We start from the raw sequence: 19,634 nt of genomic DNA, 5'->3' as shown, positions 1-19,634 counted from the left end.
TTGGTAGAAAATTAAGTAATTATTTTGAAGTAAAACGGGCAAGCAACAAGTAATAGATAAGGTGTGCAATAATTTCCGCAAATATATAACATTGTTAAAGCCTCAGAAAAGCATAATATTAAGATTGAGAAAGATTTCTAATTGAATAGTTTTATAATATTACAAAAATATAAACGGATAAATATCTTTTAGATACTCTTGCCTTTAATAATAAAATCTTAGGTAAATGCTTTTATATCTTACAACCTGGGTAGTGATTGGACACCATAAGTGTGTACGGCATTCTAATTACATTCCACCTCAAAATTCCCAAAACAAAAAAGGCTAAAAAAACTTTTCCAGGATTTTCAAGATCTTGAATAAAGAATCTACAAAAAAATTCTGTTATTCAAACATTTAAGCAATGAATAAAATTAACCTTTAATTTTTTCATTCATTAATGGCGTTGATTTTTATTTTGATTTCTTTGTATTCCTACTGGTAATATGAGTATACACAATACACATGGAGATGGTTATAAAAATGGATAAAAATCATTTTCCAAGCCCCCCCCCCCCCCTATTTTTTTTATATTTGCCAATTTGCCTTCAATAACTGGTAAGTATTTTGGGAGAAAATGGATTTATTTATGCTTCTTTGTTCCTTTGCCCTTTGTGACTATTTTTATACTCTTTGTCCCCGTTCCTTAAAAATCCTCTAAAAAAATTCTTCCCGAAATTTTACAATAGCATTGAACTAGTTAAATCCAGATTTTTAGATCTAAAATCGTGATAACAGAAATTACACCTACTTCCTACCCCCCTCCCTCTGTTATATTGCAACCCATTTAAACCATTTTTGGTTCATTTGTCAAATTGTCATGTACATACACTTAGGGACAGGGAATCAAAATTAAGATAAGAAAGTTTGTTAACGTTTTGTTGATATTTTCTAACTGTTTCTAGGAAAACTGCCTAGGTATTAGGGTGGGCCCATTTCACCCTTTTATTAAATTTTACTGTTATCATAAGTTCTGGAAGTCATATATATGTATGATAAGCCCCATTCAAGTTTCAAAAGTGACTTGGCTCTTATGGCTGCCGGCGCGCGGGGGTTATAAATAGTACCCACCCCCTTATAAAACCAAAAATTGAAATTCCTTCAAACACAGGCATGTTGCATATCAAAATGACCGCATTGAAGTGCTGATTGCGAATCTGAAAACCGTTTTGAAAAATATTGCTCCTAGTTCGAATAAGATCTCATTAAGTACCTAAAAACAGCTGATTTAGTCAAAATTGTTCATTTTAGATGGTTATTTGAAAATTATTTCAGACTGAATCAATATTTTTCAAAACGATTTTCAGATCTGTAATCAGCATTTCAATGCAGTTATTTTGATATGCAACATGACTATGTTTGAAGGAATTTCAATTTTTGGTTTTATAAGGGGGCGGGCACATTTTATACCCCCTGCGCGCCCGTTGTTTTTGGATTAAAAAACCTCTTTCAAGCTTTACAGAGTTTTATATTGGCCCAGTAACCCTTGCCAATGTCTACTGATGTGAAATTCCAAAATCGACCCACCCTACTAGGTATACAAGTTACGGATTTGAAATATTTTTTTATTATAGGTCCCTGTAACCCTGATATATTTACAATAATAAGTGTGAAAATTGCAGTCCTAAGTAGTAAAAAGAGCTCCTATATTTTTTGCTACTTTATATAGAACAAAAAGGGTTTTACTTTTGATACTGAGGTAAAGCATAAAACTTTTTATTAGAAGGGGTAAATATGTGGATTTTAAAAATGTTTCAAAATGTATTAACAATAAAAATAAACTTTCGACAGAAAAATTACAACCACTTTTTCAAAAGCCTGAAAGCCATTGTATGTAAATTATTCCTTTATGCATTTACTGGTTGCTTCGACCCTACCCTCTAGGGGAGAGTGGAGAAAGTCAATAAAATAGCCTAAAACCTTTAAACCACACCAAGACATTTGTAAAGCTTCCCTAAAAAGTATAAGCCAATCATACCAGTATTTTGCGAGATGTTAAGCTTTAGACAAAAAAGGCCTACTTATTTATATTGTAGGATTAAACTAAATATTTAGAAAATCAATGCGAGGCCTCTTGGGAAGTAACAGCTAGTATTTTAATATTACATCTACTTAAATAAATGACTACTTAGACCCAACACTAATAAACCATGGCTACACACATACACACTCAAATAAATATATAAAATATCAACAAAATCATCTGTAAGCAATAATTTTTCTTTAATTAACAAATACGTATGTATTATAACACAAAAGATTTGTGTGGTTGAATCATTTCTTTAATTGCATAATAAAACAATTCTTTTAAAAACACTTGGATGCAGATTACAAAAAAAATCCACAGAAATTTAAATTTCTTTGAAATAACATTTGGAAAATTTTTGAATATGAATCATTTTGGCTTTTCTTCTGCTAAAATATTAACAATACAATTTCTTGGTTTTCAGGGAAGAAAGAAAATATTATGATAATAAGAAAATTACAATACAAGCCATTTGGGAGAAATGGAAATCTAAAGCCATGCGGACCTTAAGTTCATAAAAACTATTTTATTTCTCTTAGAAAATTTTATAAAAAATATTTTATACCCATACAACCAACTTTTAAGATTTCTTACTATCAAATGGAAAATTCTACTGTAACGATTAAGAAGATTTAAGTAGTATTTCTAAAGTTAGGTGTGTAATCACAACGGGAAATGTAGCCCACTCTTCAATAGACAGAAACGAAAATTGTCACAACAGCACTAAAATAGTCCTATTCACTTTGCTTTACTAAACATTTAAAACTGATATAGCTGCAATTGTCAGTCGTCTATCACAACAATTATCGTGAGTTATCGGCGGTAGGTATCCTATTATATAAAGTAGTAAACGTTTTTTGTTTGTCCCGAAGGATCTCGCTAATCACTAAATCGATATTGTTCTCCTTTACAGTGAAGCTTCTTATAGGTCCTGAGAAGGTTTTAAACTTTTTTTTTGGGAGGGTGTCTTCGCCCTCCTCCCCCAACAAAAAAAATATTTTTTTACCCTTTTGAAACTAAAATTTAAAATGGGATGAGGTCGACTCCCCCCCCCCCCCTCCTACCTTAAGTGCCCCTAGAGGCTTCTAGGGGGCGTAGCCGCTAGTATAAAAAAAGTAATATTTAAAATTCAAGAAAAGGTTAAGTCTGAAATATTTACTGGTCTGGTGATCTTCCACCCCTACCCCCTCCCTTGAGAAACTAATACAATTGTTTATAACAACAACATGGTATGAAATGCAAACTCATATAATTGTCCAAAGGCTATATGGGTGATCACTACCGCTAAAACAGTTTTTCATATACATATACATAGGGTGCATTATTTGCCAAATGTACCACTTTTCTGCACTACCTCTCCGATTTTGTTAATACTCTATATTTTGGTCCGTTGGGTCATTCAAGGATGCTGGATGGCCAAAAAAAAGTTTCAGAGTCCCTGGATGTCTAGATATCTAGCTATCTATGAAGGTAGGTAACAAAAATGTAAAAAACACCCATTTTTTCACAATTTTGAAAATTAATTTTTTCATCAATCTTACATTCAATCTATACATTTTATACACCAAAATGATCGTTTATTCATGTAAAAAGCGCACATAATGCTATTTTGGCCAAAACTCTAATTTTACAGGGTGTCCAACAAAAAGTGTATTTTGGATATCTAGCGTAATACCCAAAATACCTGTCCAAAAAAAATCATTTTTTTTGGCTTAAATCCTGTGTTTTATCTGTGTGCATGTGTGGTATATAACGGTTCGGACCACCCGGGACTATAAGGTTGTCAAATTTCACTTTGGAACACCCTGTAAATGTGATTTTTGCTTCTGTAGAGCTAAAACTTGGTCCAAATTGGCTATTTTTTTCAAATTACTCTAATATGTGTATTAGTATGTTTGGCCATAGTGTTTTCTGACCAGATCAATAATTTCATATTTTTTGGACACCCTGTATTTTCAAAAAAAGAGAAAATTTTTTTTTGATTTTTTAAAAATTTTTTTTCTATTTTTAAGTTACTTAAAACTGTCATATAGATACAGATTTTGACTAATAACAATAATATTTGCCTATTTTACAAATTTTTACACTTTTGGGACACCCTGTGCATGTTTTTGAAAAATGATGGTTTTTGCCCATTTATGGGGGGAAGGAGTCGTTTTAGGGCCATAGACTATTTCTTCATTTTTGTACAACTTTTCAAGACACATCATTTGTTATTTATGCAAAAACCGCAAAAACCGAACCGTTTTGCCGTTATTCACTGCCAAAGGCGGAATTTTTTTACGTTTTTGCCGTTCCGGAGGTTGTAATGGGCATTTGTGGTAAGAAAACGTTGATTTATCAAGATCCCTCTTAAATACTTTTATTTAGGTAATTTAATTTACTAAATTTCATATTAAGTAAAATTTTGTGTGCAGCTAACAGTTTTTCGTCGAGATGGATTTCAATTGTTAAAACAAGAAAATGAAGTGAATATAACATAAATAATTGCTATAACATAAGTGATAAAAGAAACATAAATCATGTGCATTTGAAATGCCTTTTGACAAAAATCGGTTGGATATACAAAAAAATTTACTTCACATGAAATTTAGTAAATTAAAATGCCTAAATAAAAGTATTTCACAGTTATCTTGATAAATCAACGTCTTCTTACCACAAATGCCCATTAGAACCTCGAGAACGGCAAAAAACGTAAAAAATTCTGCCTTTGGCGGTAAATAACCGCAAAACGGTTCGGTTTTTGCGGTTTTTGCATAAATAACAAATGATGTGTCTTGAAAAGTTGTACAAAAATGAAGAAATAGTCTATGGCCCTAAAACGACTCCTTCCCCCCATAAATGGGCAAAAACCATCATTTTTCAAAAACATGCACAGGGTGTCCCAAAAGTGTAAAAATTTGTAAAATAGGCAAATATTATTGTTATTAGTCAAAATCTGTATCTATATGACAGTTTTAAGTAACTTAAAAAAAGAAAAAAAATTTTAAAAAAAACAAAAAAAAATTTTCTCTTTTTTTGAAAATACAGGGTGTCCAAAAAATATGAAATTATTGATCTGGTCAGAAAACACTATGGCCAAACATACTAATACACATATTAGAGTAATTTGAAAAAAATAGCCAATTTGGACCAAGTTTTAGCTCTACAGAAGCAAAAATCACATTTACAGGGTGTTCCAAAGTGAAATTTGACAACCTTATAGTCCCGGGTGGTCCGAACCGTTATATACCACACATGCACACAGATAAAACACAGGATTTAAGCCAAAAAAAATGATTTTTTTTGGACAGGTATTTTGGGTATTACGCTAGATATCCAAAATACACTTTTTGTTGGACACCCTGTAAAATTAGAGTTTTGGCCAAAATAGCATTATGTGCGCTTTTTACATGAATAAACGATCATTTTGGTGTATAAAATGTATAGATTGAATGTAAGATTGATGAAAAAATTAATTTTCAAAATTGTGAAAAAATGGGTGTTTTTTACATTTTTGTTACCTACCTTCATAGATAGCTAGATATCTAGACATCCAGGGACTCTGAAACTTTTTTTTGGCCATCCAGCATCCTTGAATGACCCAACGGACCAAAATATAGAGTATTAACAAAATCGGAGAGGTAGTGCAGAAAAGTGGTACATTTGGCAAATAATGCACCATAGGTATTTATCTTAGAAAAATTATAAGCGCATTGAATTTCTATCAAATTATATTACCAAAGTTGAAATAAAAAGAAAAACATATAAAAATCAAATTTTTAGATAAACAAGGATGTCAACATCCATAAGTAGCGAAGCATTAATATAAGAATCCATTATCAAAAAAAGAAATGAAATGAAAAAACTTACATGGTTAATCATAGGAATTTGTTTAAAAATTTCTGAATCCGATTTTATATTGAAGATGTGAAAATTACATTTGCGTTGTAGAATTTATATCGGAAATGAAAGTTCACCTTATCAATAATGTGTTGTAATGATAACCAATTTGAGAGGTGAGTCCACAATTCCGTACATATATAACGGTATAGATATTTATCACATCGTATTATAAACAGCTTTCCGCAAATATATGAAAATGTACAATTAGAAGATTAAAATTGGTTTTAATATTATGATTGTACATTTTTATATTCGTATTAAACTGGATCTAATACGATACGATACATTGTTTTTTCAGCATGGCTTAGAATCGGTTCTAATCCAGCGGATATTAATCAGTTTCGAAGCCATACTGGAATTTTTATTATTGTATATTATTGCGATATTATCTGCTGTACCTTATATTTCATCTTGAAAAAACTCGTATTATTGCATATTGCTTGCATGCTTTTGTGAAATCATGCGTTTAAAATACTAAACGGAAATGAGGACTCACCTATCTAGGTATTCACTTCAGGGGTGTATTACGGCTACAGATTAAAATTATTAAGGCTAAATAAAATAGATTAATAATCGAAATAACAATATCTAAGATTTTCATTGTACCTTTCATACTTAACGATGTCCCTAATGTGCTATTATGTAAAATATTACGGCTTTAGTTTGTCAGTTATGATCTTGCTAACCACTGAACCGATGAGTTTCCAGTTTAGGAAAGCTTTAAATATTTCATAGGATGGTTTGAGGCTATTACTCCGTATTCAGAGCCCCTAGAAATCATGAATGTGCTTTTTTCCATATACAAAACTCTAAATAGAAAAAAAACCAGAACATTGTCATTGTACTACTGATAAAGAAGGGAATTAGAAATCTACTTATTCGTCATCAATTGGACTCAGAAGCTCAAATAATAATCATATATTTGGATTAAAACTTAACATGACTTTAAATGATAACATATTAAGGTGATTGAATTCTTAAGTACTTAAATACTCACTGATTTCAATCAATAACGGATGCACCTTTAGCATCTAAGAGTTCTATATGTGAAGGATTGATGAGGGGGAGAAAAATGGCCTAAAACAATCCTGGGTCGGGTCCTATATAAAGCTTTCCTAGAATGAAAACCTAAATTGGTTCAGAAGTATGCAAGATCTTAACTGTCAAACACTAAAATGTATAGAATTGGATTGCAATATTATTACAAATTTCTGCACTTGTCATTTTATTGATTTGAATTGATTACTGAATGAAAACCTATTTTCTTAGTTCAACCTTTCTATGATAAATATTGATTTATTGTAAGTTTGCATAATATAAATTTTATAATCGCGAAGAATTTTTTTATCATTTCTAGTTTTGAAAAGACTACCTTCCTACTGACAAAGACACTTACGTTCGAAAATAAAAAAGCATTTAGTACAATCAAAGTTTCAATATAAACTATATAATATAAACTAGATGGTTCTCTTTAAAGTTACTTAAGATCTCTTGCAAGTTTTGAGTGAATAAGCTCTACTATTGCAAGTCTTGGGATTCTTTTTGCATATAAAATAAAAAACTATTGATCATTCTTATAAGAAACACAAATTAAAAAACTTTAATTAGATCGAGGGCTAATTCTGACATACAAAATAAAGAAGACACTTGTTCTTTTCAATGACAATTATTTCTACAATAAACAAAAACATTCAAGTCCGTGAGTAGCGCAGGAATTATAATCATAATACAAACTTATTGATTCAAATCTACTTTTATATACTTTTTTCAGACTATAAATTCTATATTATAAAGTTGTGGTTTTAGGCTATTTTCATTGCCTATCTTGCCCTCCCCTAGAAGCAAGGGGCGAAGCAGCTAATCATTTTCTAAAGTAGCCACGCTACTATTAAACATACTGTTAAAATATCTTACTTAATCTTTTTGTAGTAACATGAGACGGATAAAATGTTTTACACCAACAAAAAATCTGCTAGCATAAAACATTTTCTCGTATTCATTCGAATCCGGTGGATAGGAACCGGTTCTCATCCATACGAAAAGACTATGTCTAGCATCGTATTATATCCAGTTTTCTACGAATATAGAAATGTACAATCATAAGATTAAAACCAGTTTTTTTAGCCGGTGCCTCCGGCACCTCGGGGCTAAAAAAACTAGTTTTAATCTTATAATTGTACATTCTATATCCGCGGAAAGCCGTTTATAATACGATACGAGAAATAACTATTATCAAATTAATTTTCTTGCTTATCTAAATATGTTTAAATCCTTTTTATTTGGATTTGAAAATTAAAGTTCAGTTAGATAAAATAAACAAACTCTAGACAAGAAGGCTACTGTAACAAGGGGGGGGGGCGAAAGTGACACTTTTTGAAACCAAAACTAAAAGTCGAAGGAACTCAATTAAAAAAAAGAGTTACAGGTCTGACATTTTGCATGGCAGTTGCTTTATAGGGGTACAATGTGGAACTGTGAAGAAACGGCGGCGCAACCGCCGAAAACCGCCGAGAAAAGGCAAAAAAAATTCGGCGGGAAACGGCGGTTTTCGGCGGTTGCGCCACCGTTTCTTCACAGTTCCATATTGTACCCCTATAAAGCAACTGCCATGCAAAATCTCAGACCTGTAACTCTTTTTTTTAGTTGAGTTCCTTTGTTGACTATTAGTTTTGGTTTCAAAAAGTGTCACTTTCGCCCCCCCCCCCCCTTGAATTAATCTAAACGAACAAAATATTCCAAATTTTTAAATATCTTACGGAGATTTATAGTAAGAAAGTTAATTTTTTTTTAAATTTACCAGGTATTCAATTAACATTATGCAACTTATAGAGGTATAATTTCTATGAAAAATCAATAAATTTTGTCAATTATCATAAAGTTATTGAAATTAATTATTTCAAATTAAAAAGTAGTAACAAATGTTAAACTGTGATTAACATTTTCTTCAATTATATGGAAATGGTAAATAAAATCATAATCATATAAATGAAGCTACATGATTTAAATATAAAGCGGAAGTAGAGCTAATCAGTTTTTTATTGTCCTTTCAAGTTAAAAATTTCCAAGATAACAAGAATAAACACATTAGAAATTATCCACTGCGTCATATTCATAAAACTAATTTGAGTGGTAATTGAAGTAAGAGAACGAGAACGTGTAATAGTTATTTCTCGTATCGAATTATAAACGGCTTTCCGCGGATATAGAATGTACAATTATAAGATTGTACATTTCTATATTCGTAGAAAACTGGATATAATACGATGCTAGACATAGTTTTTTCGTATGGATGAGAACCGGTTCATATCCACTGGATTCGAATGAATACGAGAAAGAAACTTTCTCACCTACGAAACCTTGACTTATACAATTGCTTCTCTAGTAAATATCAAATCGTTTTAGCAAAATATTAAAAGAAATAATTCAATTCTTTTGAAACGACCGAGTTATTATGTAAAATATGTGCTAATTGGCAATGTAAATTTAAGTTTTTTTTTTTTTAATTTTCGAGAAAAAAGTCTAGATTTTTTTTTGTATTTTAATGCAAAAATAGAAGTTAGCGAATAAGGAAAATTTGAGTCAGTCTTGGTAATAAATCAAGAGAGTTTTTTTAAAAGGAGCAACTAAAAAAATGCGATAATGTTTAAGCATTTTTTTGTCCGATGTGGCATTTTATCATCTATGATTTTAAGCCCAGATACAGACACTTTTTGATTGCACGATATTTTTCTAGAAAGCAAAATAATTCATAAATTGTGCATGTAGTGCACTATGGGCCAAGGCATTCCATCTACTGTTTATGAACAAAAATAACGTCTTTAATATACCACGACAAAGGTAACATCAGATACCTACCAGACAACTTGCAGACGCGTTTTACTCAACGTTTGGCCCTCGGACAAAAGCACTCTCATAAAATTGTATTAAGAAGGTATGATTCAAATTTCAGGTTTAACGGCCACTTTGACTTCAATTATAAAGACTGAATAAAATATTTGGCATGTAAAGATTTTCTATACAGAAAAACTAGATTTTAAAACCCAAGAATCGTTACACGAAAGTTATTAAATGAAAAAAGTTTGTTATACCCATATTAAAATTCATAATACTAAGTAGCTCCATTTGGAAAATGCCATTGTTGGAACTATTCTTTTATGCTAACTATGTTAATGTAATTTTATGGATAATTTAATTAATGCCTTAATTAACAACCTACACAACACATTTAGAAATCAGGGATATAAAGGGGGTAAGACAATCGTTGATAAGTTGGTTTACATTCAAAATTATGATTCACAAAATTACCCATCTTTATATTACAAATAGTTGTTAAAACGTTTGGACTCTCAACTTAATGAGCCTACCGATCAAAATTCAATTAAGTCAACAAATTTTTTAAGCCAACGAATACGAAAACGGTATTATAAAAATTTCGATACTAACTTAACAGCCCAATAATGTCCCCTCCCTCCCTGAGAAAAATCACAATTTTAGCATTAACAAATGTTTTCTTCTCAAAATGAGAGGGTTAAGATTTGAAAATAAAGTATTAGTCCTTTTCCCAAAAGTGCTTAGCGAGCACCAACTCCAACCTACTTAAAAAAAATCTGAAAATACATAAATGAGTCTAACCCCTTTGGTGCCCTAACCCTGTGTGGGCCACTCTTTACCCATCAAAAAGATAAAACTAAACTAAAACAAACACACGAAAAACTATACACTAACACCCTACATTTTTTTTAAATAATAAGATAAGGGGGTTTCTGTGCTCGACGGCAAACTATGAGGGAAGTCAAAAATATATTTTTTGGAGATTTAATTGAAATAAATGTATGTATACGTTAATAAAACATAATTTACATTAAATGACAAGAGGTTATGGGTTTGGCTTAATGCTAAAACTTCTACATACAACAACGTCATGGTGCACATAAATAAAAGAAAACCAATAATAAAATAAATGACGTTAGTAGAGTTGTACTATGATAAAATAAAATAATCAATGACTTATTTTGAACTAAAATTCATAGAAATCCTAATGCAATGAAATATAATGGGAGACCAGATTCAGTGGAGATCCTGTAATTCCAAGTATCTTATAATTTAGAGAATACTATAAAAATGAGAAGAAAAAAAAAATTCATAAAGTTAGAGGATGAAAAATCAACAACAACATATTTTGAGTTGGTGTTTTTATTAACAAAGCTACTCTGTAATTTTCACATATCTTTGGTGGACATGTGCTTGATTTCCTCTGTCTGTTTAAAAATGCATATTTTTTTTTGTATTGCGCTTCTTGTAGATGTTGTCATCCTTGTTTAACACAAATTTTATTTCGAAATACCCAACCGCTGTTTTGCTTTTTAAGCTTACAAGAATGTATCTAAATGTACCATATACTTGGAAATAAGGGATCTTCACATTAATCCTGTCTCCGTTATGTGAAAAACGTATATTTAATTACAAAGAATCCATAAAAGATAGGTACTTTTCATATCCAATAAATAATATTCTATAAAATATTTAGTTGAGGCCTAAAAAGGGCAGAAATTTAGATAGTTTGAAAAAATATAGAGCAAGCTCGTTGTGCGCCATACAAGTGAAGCAATAACAAGGATGTCAATATTCATAGCAATAAGATGCAGTTAATAAATTAAAGTTATAATAACTGATATAAAAAGTTAAATAGAAATGATAAATTAACAAATTTGATTTTTAAAAATCAAATTAAAACCAACAACTGGAGTATCTTTTAAGGAATATCAAAATCAAGAGAGAGTAAATAATAATAAATCTATGACACCCATAAAGAATCCAACTGAAATCTAATAGTCCTGGCTGTATAGACATACGGACAAAGTTAGTTGTAATTAGTTACAGAGGTGTTCTGTAAATTGAAAATAATTATTCCTACTTAACATAATATATAAAGTTACAAAAAGAATGATAAGATGAGATTGAGAACCTAAGCACAATAGAACGCACACTGCATGTAAAAAATTGTGAAGAATTGAACCGGCACTCGCGGGTCTCTGACATGATCATGCAATTCTAACCAGACAAGAAATTGCATTTTCAAACTAAACACACAATTTTCCACACATACTCAAACACACACACACACACACCCATACACAAAAACACATTAAACTGTGCATTACTTTCTCCTTGCAAAGAATACAACGACCAAAAAGAAAAAAGGTGCAAATACGATTTTTTGTGTTGGCTATAGTAACAATTACATGTTCACTTTTTTACTCTTTTTTTTGCATTAAACTAAAACATATAATCAAAATCTTTCACTCACAATTAAAAAAAAATAATAATTCACTTTGGTTATTTAATATTTATGAAAGTTGACATTAACAGCTAAAAATATTGTATTAGATGTTTAAAGAAACAAACAATCACTACTAAATGAATATGTTAATAAATAATATTCAGAAATAGTCAATAGAAAGGAAAAATTCCCTTAGTCAGAAAAATGACAACTTCCCAATTTCCCTTCATATTTCCCCTTTTTTCGGCCAGCCTCTTAAGGGAGTGCAATACTATAAAAGGGGGGATGAGTCATCCCCCCAACCCCAGCCCTGAACAAACATCTTTGCAAGGGGTGGAAAATCCAAGGGTGTACTTTTCTAAACAGGGGTGAATAATGTTAAAAATCAGCTGATATCTGCCGAATATGCCGGTAAAATAGAAAGCTGCTCTTTGATGTTTAGACTAAATGTACTCTCTATAAAGGTCTAAAAGAGGAGTATATAGTGTATAGATATGTGTGTAAGGTTCACGAACTACTAATACTTATCACGCTGTCAGAAGGAAAGCTGTAAATACCATTACAGCACCCTGGGCTATAAACAACCACCAATTTAAAGCCAAAAAAAAGTTACATGACAATTTTCTTAACATCAAATTAAATGGATTTTCACCTACCCAAGATTATAGGGGGATGAAGGGGGAGGTTGTAAAAAACAAATTAAGTTGATAAAATCAGTGAAAATGGTTTACACAATAACTTGTCACGAATTAAAATCGTAGTTAAATCTTGATAAATCTTTAGATTTTTCTATATTTATAAAAAGGGTATTTTTAAGACTTCTTTGCTCCTAATAAAATGAAATTCTAAAAAGCTCAGCATGTAATGTTTTACTACTCCAATACACTCAACCCCCCCCCCCCCCGAAAACTTTTTTGTGTCATTTTTTGCATTTATTCATTGTAAAATATGTATTTTGATGTACTTTATATTTAATTTAATGCATATTATATTTTGTACTTAAAGATTTTCTTTAAAATTCATTCACAGTACTTAAATGCTATATTTTGCAAGTGAAAATAATTATGGATATTTTATCGTCTATCTCCTCGGATGATAATCAAAATACACTACAGATTTTCAAAATATAGACTTGTATCGAGTAGCTTAGCTAATAAAAATGTTATTTTAGGCATTGTTAACCAGTTCAGACTTTTTTCATACTTGTAAAATAATATTTAGGGAATATTATTATCAAATACAAATTTCAAATTATGGGGAATATGGTTTAAATTACAACAAAATACCAGCTAATGTCTTTACCTAACTAATCAAAAGTACAAACAATGATTTTCCAATGATTGATTAGGTAATTATATCACGCTATGTGCCCACGATTAAGGGGGGGGGGAAGTTCTGACACATTTGCGTAAACGGTGAGTATAGGCTTTATCTTTGGACTGAGAGGATAGGTTATTAGGGATAAAATCATTCTTATATGATGAATTTCCCCCAGATTTAAGATTTTTTGGATAGGCCTCCAGGTTCTGGAGCTCCAGGCCTCCAGGTGGTCTCTGTACAGGTAAAAATGAAAAAAAAAATTTTTTTTTTTAAAGTTACAGGTCAACTTATAAAACAAAATATGCATCTTTTTTAATATTATTCACATATTTGAAGAAAAAATATGCATATTTTGTTTTATAAGTTGATTTTTAACTTAAAAAAAATTTTTTTTTTTTCATTTTTACCTGTACAGAGACCACCTGGAGGCCTGGAGCTCCGGAACCTGGAGGCCTATCCAAAAAATCTTAAATCTGGGGGAAATTCATCATATAAGAATGATTTTATCCCTAATAACCTATCCTCTCAGTCCAAAGATAAAGCCTATACTCACCGTTTACGCAAATGTGTCAGAACTTCCCCCCCCCCTTAATTCAATTTTTAAAACAAATTAACAATTATGATATTGCAATTCAAAATGATAAACTAAATATGAGTCATGTCTTAATTGTTAGAGTTATTGATAAATAACAATTAGGCCAGTTAAAACAAGCTGTTTTGAAAATATATTTACCTCAATATTAATAATTTAAACTTTTCCACAATACTTTAACATTAATAAAGTAATAACCTAACATTAAAAAACATAGACCATACAAAGTATTCTAGTTAAAACTTGAATATGATAACTAACTAATATTAAAACATTAAACAATTTTTTAAAGTATGGGGAAAACTTTTTTTTACTCAGAAAGGATACTTAACATTTCTAATCTTAATAGATACAATTTTTTAAAAAGTTGTAGAGGAATATAATTTTAATTATAAAATAAATAAACTATTTTCCTATAATGTAATATAAAACACTTGCTAGAATTGATTTCTAAGGAAGGTCTAGCGAGCTAACTTAGGTAAAGAGTAAGGAGAACTAAAGTAAGGTAAGAGAATTTGAGATATATTGGACGGACAAATTAAAAAGAGTAAAGAAAGATATGCGAGTATAAATACTGAAATACCTTCTCCGTTTCCCGTATTAAATCTATTTGCCCAATTCTCTTTCCCTCTCCATGTCAATCACCCTTTCTCCCTCCCCCACTCTCCCCCTATCCCTCTCACACTCTCTAAAAAATGCCTCCTGCACTAATAAAGGTATAATAGCATAAAAAATTGGACGGGCGACAGGACCGAGAGCTACGAGCAGACTTTTCCAATCCGGCTATAACAAGTTATTCCATGTGGGAGAGAAAAAAGTAAGTTTTGTTAAATGGGGAGAGGATATAGGGTATAACAAAGACCTACAAATGATGGTTGGAAAAGGCCATGGGGTTATAAATAAAGGGTATGAGTGTGTGTGTGTTATTATAACATTTTACGAGCGTGTGGTAAATTTTCAGCAAATGACAATATTGCAAATTGCAATTTAAGCCGGGTTTACTTAGCTTTTTTAGACAACAAAAAATTAAATTTGAATACTTAAGGATGATTTTTTTTCAAGATATAAAATATACCTAGGACCTAATATAGAAAGTAAAATTTATGCTAAAATACTTTTTTTCGCACCCACCTGAATTGCGCCACCTTCCTCCCCCACCTTGACATTCTCGCTGATCACGTACAAGCAGGCACCCGTGGATTGCGGCGCGGCGGGCGGTTCAATTTCAGCGCTGAGAACCCGCCGCAGGCTAAATCTTGCGGACAATTTTTCATCGCCTGAAAACAATATGTAGGAATGATAAATTTGATTTTTCGGTGTTAAAAAGTCAGGACAAAGGAAACAAGGATAGATTTAGAAATAACAAACGAAGATAAACTAGGATGACAACTAACATAAGTAGCAAAGTAAAAACAGAACTAACAGAGGTACAAAATAAGTTTTATTTTTTTTCTCCTACTTTAATTATTGACTTAAAAACGAGGTTCAGATAAGATTTTCAAGGAAATCTTAAAAAGAAAAATAAGTTTTCTTTTTTAATAGGAGGCTGGTAAATTTAATTTTTATATTTTCAATATAACATTACTGAGGGTCTACTAAACAAAAATTTAATTATGCTAAGAATTTTGCAAAATATTCCTCCTAAAAATAAGGCGTCTATCCTAAAAAGCATCCGAGAAAAAAATACGTTTCCCTCTGTTTTATGATCTTTAAAAATCGAAGAAGTTAAAATTTTTTTCATTAAAACTGTAACTGACGCACATAACAGCTTAACGCAAGCTGCGACCTCTGTAAAGGGAATGAAATATGGAATAAAGGATTAACTTTTGTGGCATAAAAGCCTATTCTTACCCTTTTTCTGGTCTATATCCTTGACGTCATAGGATTCACGGATTGAAAATAATCTTTTCAATGTTCCCAAAACCATCCTTTACATTGGAAAGTCAAATTTTTACTAAATTAATAATCAAATGATATTTATTGACAATGATCAAAATAGTGATGACAAAAAAAAACACCAGGTATAGGAATATAAATTCTAATAAACATAGCAAGCAAAAATGACTTAGGGTATTTGAGAGGGAAGATTTAATACCTGTAAAGCATTGAAGTTAGGGTTGGCAATCCGTCTAATTTTTTGGAGAGAATTTGGATTCTTACAAGAAAGGTGGTGTAGATGGGGGGGGGGAGGGGTTGATCTTTGCCTCCAAAGAGGGAAGGGGGGGGGGGGGTTAAAGAAAAAACTCAAGACGCTAACAATTAAGGATCCGAATCCGCTATAAAAAAAACCGATTCCGGATTCGGATTCTAAAATCGGCCATTTTTTTCCCTGTCTATGTTTGCAACAAATAAAGGAAATGAGATTTAAAAAATATGTTTATGTCCAAAACAAAATATTTTTAGGATAAAATTACGGTGAGCGAGAAATAAAATTTTGCAAAATGAGTTAATCTGTGCAGAAAAATCTGGTTTTGCCACATACAACTGCAATAAAATCTATTCAAAGTGTTTGAATAATATACCTTAGTATACATTAACCAAGTTAAATGTCAAATATTTATTTTTCTTGTAAATTAACTTTAAGTGGCGTGCCCTCGCAGTTGTGCAAAAAGAAAAAAACCTGAAAACGTCTTTGATTTTTATGTAACATTTTCAGTAATATATAAAACATTTGACCGATTGGTTTACTATTTTAAGAGTTTTTATCAGTCAAGGATAGCTCCGGATATTTGAGATCTAATCTGTTTCAAATCTTTGTTTAATTGAAAAAATCAACCATTTAAATTGAATCTGAATCTTAGTACAGCATATTAAGATTACCATCCCTACTTTTGATTTTTTCGTTCTTGTTAGATTGTTGGTTTTTTGTTTATCAAGAAAAAGGTTTCTAAAATCACAACCAATAGCATAGTTCTAACAATTAAAAAAAAATAGGATGACAACCAAAGATGAACCAATCAGAACATTGACAAACATAAAGTTAATATTAAAGAAGCATTATTATAAAATTTTAGCAAAAATTTAAAGAACTAAAAAATACAGAATAGTTGATACCAACGAACAAATTATTAGACATTATTATAGAGATGCATCTCTTACTACGTGGTGCTTAATTGACCTAGGAATCATCATAATTTCATAGTAAGAAAACTGCACAATCTAAAAAATTATTTTACAATATTTACTAAATGCGGAAAAACGGACTTTCTGGTGAAAATTATAGAGATGCTACGCTTTCTAAATAATATCGAACTGTTTCAGGAAACGTCATGCATAGTTTGAAATCGATTGAACAATTATAACGTGCCTTAATTATCGCAAGGCGGACGGTCCGACCCTAATTGTAGAACAACTTCGCTCCTAGAATATGAATATTCCATACTAATAATTTAGGATGGAAGCAAGAAAATCTTCCATAAAACAAGAATGACAACATCCTTAAGGCTTATCTCAGAAATGGAGACGATAACATTGACAAATAAAGTGACTGCACAATATTTATCACAGAAAGAGAATATTTCAAAGGACGTACTAACATATTTTGAGTTGTTTACAGAGATTCTTCGCTTATTAAGTAGCGCCTATTCGTTCTAGAGTCAAAATTTAAAATTAATGGTAATAGGAAACTTTTTGGACCCAACCCTTATTGTAGAAAAGCTTCGCTTTTAATTAAATACAGAAATTTCCTCACCTTTTTTAGGGGATGACAGGGGATGAGATAACAAAGGGGGTATTTTGTTTTTGAATGGAGAGGAGGAGACTTTTTTGGTGGGGGATGGAAGGTTATTGGAGGGTGGGTGGATATTATATTTTCTTGGGGAGGGATGGTTATTCACAGATCTATAGGGATGGTCCTTGGTTGGGGTTGGGTGCACTTCTACACAGTTGTTAGAGTAGGGTTTGTCTGCAGTGCCCATACAAAACCGTATTCTAAATAGTCAGGGTCATAGGGAAATTACAGTTAAAAACAGCGTTTCGGAGTTGTTTGATTTTGGTGCGGCTCCAGCTCCGCGGAGCCGTATCTGGAAATACGGCTCCAGATCCGGCTCCGACCTAAATCAAGAAAAACTCGACATATTTTTTCCCCCCATAAAAATATTTTTTATTTTTGACCTTTGAAGGTTTTGAATGTTCAATTTTTGGATAAAAATGGACTTGAAAAACTTAAAAGGAGCATTTGCACATGACAAAACAGAGTTACCAAATTATAATTTGTAAAAAATCTCTTTATTTATCTAGTCCGGAGCCGTTTTTAACTAAAATTACGGCTCCGGCTCCAGCAAAATATGGCGGCTCCACGGCTCCCAAACACTGGTTAAAAATTTAGCAATTTAGAATACACTGGTTAAAAATTTAGCAATTTAGAACACACATCTTTAAGTTTGAATGATGCTTTTGCTTTATCTGTGGTTTCGTATGGACACTATTGCCTGATATTTTGGAGCCATAGGTCTGATGTGTGGAAGAGTCAGCTCCGGGCATTCTACACACCATTATAAACCAATGTCTTGCAGGGATCAAAGGTTCTAGACTTCAAAAACCTTTTAGCAAAACTTTGTAAAAAAGTTTAAGTATATGAATATATAATACAAATGGCTGTGTCCATAACCTCTTGGCAAATTTTAGAGAGGATGGTAACACAGATATAATTTATGAAGGTATGATTACATTTGTCAAAGTCTAATATTCTAGAAGAAATGGCGTATCCACTCCATTTATAGTTTAAATCTGCCCGCACAACACAAATAAGAAGCTTGCTTCCCTGAATTAAAGAACCCTATCTGTCAAGCGGTAAAGTGAATTTTATGCTAGAAATTGTGTTTTAAAATAGAATCAGATTTATTTCTAAAATTAATATTTAAGGAATAGTAAAATAGTAATTTTCTTGATTTCAACTATCTTTATTCATGACTGCTATCATAGACTAATCTACAAGAGTAAAAATTAAAAATATTAATATTAAAAATGAGAACTAAATTGTAATGTGAAGCACAATACATCAAATCTGAAATTGAATACATATATTGCAGGAAATAACAAGAATCTTAAAAATCTTTAAATGGAGAATTTCACAAATAAGTATCAGGAAGATGGACGTTTCTATAATCTTAAATCTTTAGATATAAAACGATTTGAATTAATTAACTTTCCTAAAAATCTTAACTGCCCTGGTACAATTTAGACAACCCATAATTCGTTTTGACACTAAGCCTTCAACAAGATATCTTGATAAGAGACGGTTTTACGATTCTTAAATTACATACTAGCACATAATATTTTCTCAGGTAGCGAAATTGCTGTGTTAACGGTAAATATACACAAACAATGACTTTAAGCCCTTACAAAATATGGTAGTAAAGTTTCACAGAAAGGGTTTGACAAAAAGTCAATTTTAAAGATTAAATACGATTGAATCTTAAAATATTTTTAGACTTTTAAGGAATTACAACAGTTTACCTATATAGTGGCGTAGTGTAATTTAATTCTAGCAA

The 19,634-nt window shown here is 31.2% G+C and overlaps 1 protein-coding gene across 8 annotated transcripts in view; it reads right to left on the bottom strand.

The window, feature by feature from the left end:
- Positions 1–19,634, bottom strand: part of LOC145334557 (bumetanide-sensitive sodium-(potassium)-chloride cotransporter-like) — a 93,790-nt gene that overhangs the window by 73,681 nt on the left and 475 nt on the right. For 7 of the 8 annotated variants that reach the window (XR_013884857.1, XR_013884858.1, XM_080180069.1 and 4 more), the window contains exons 2-4: positions 18,573–18,627; positions 17,834–18,046; positions 15,274–15,419 (exon numbers count right to left, since the gene is read on the bottom strand). Coding sequence is in view for 6 of the 8 variants with exons in the window: in XM_080180069.1 (XP_080036195.1) it covers positions 15,274–15,419; positions 17,834–18,046; positions 18,573–18,624 (411 nt within the window). In the remaining 2 variants the exon portion in view is untranslated. The remainder of the gene's footprint in view (positions 1–15,273; positions 15,420–17,833; positions 18,047–18,572; positions 18,628–19,634) is intronic. The other variant, XM_080180079.1, reaches the window with a different exon arrangement.

This window comes from Acartia tonsa, chromosome 2 (assembly GCF_053477335.1).
Source record: "Acartia tonsa isolate MP-2025a chromosome 2, ASM5347733v1, whole genome shotgun sequence".
Taxonomy (NCBI): domain Eukaryota; kingdom Metazoa; phylum Arthropoda; class Copepoda; order Calanoida; family Acartiidae; genus Acartia; species Acartia tonsa.
The sequence above is the reverse complement of the archived record's forward strand: the minus strand, read 5'-3'. Positions and strand labels throughout refer to the sequence as shown.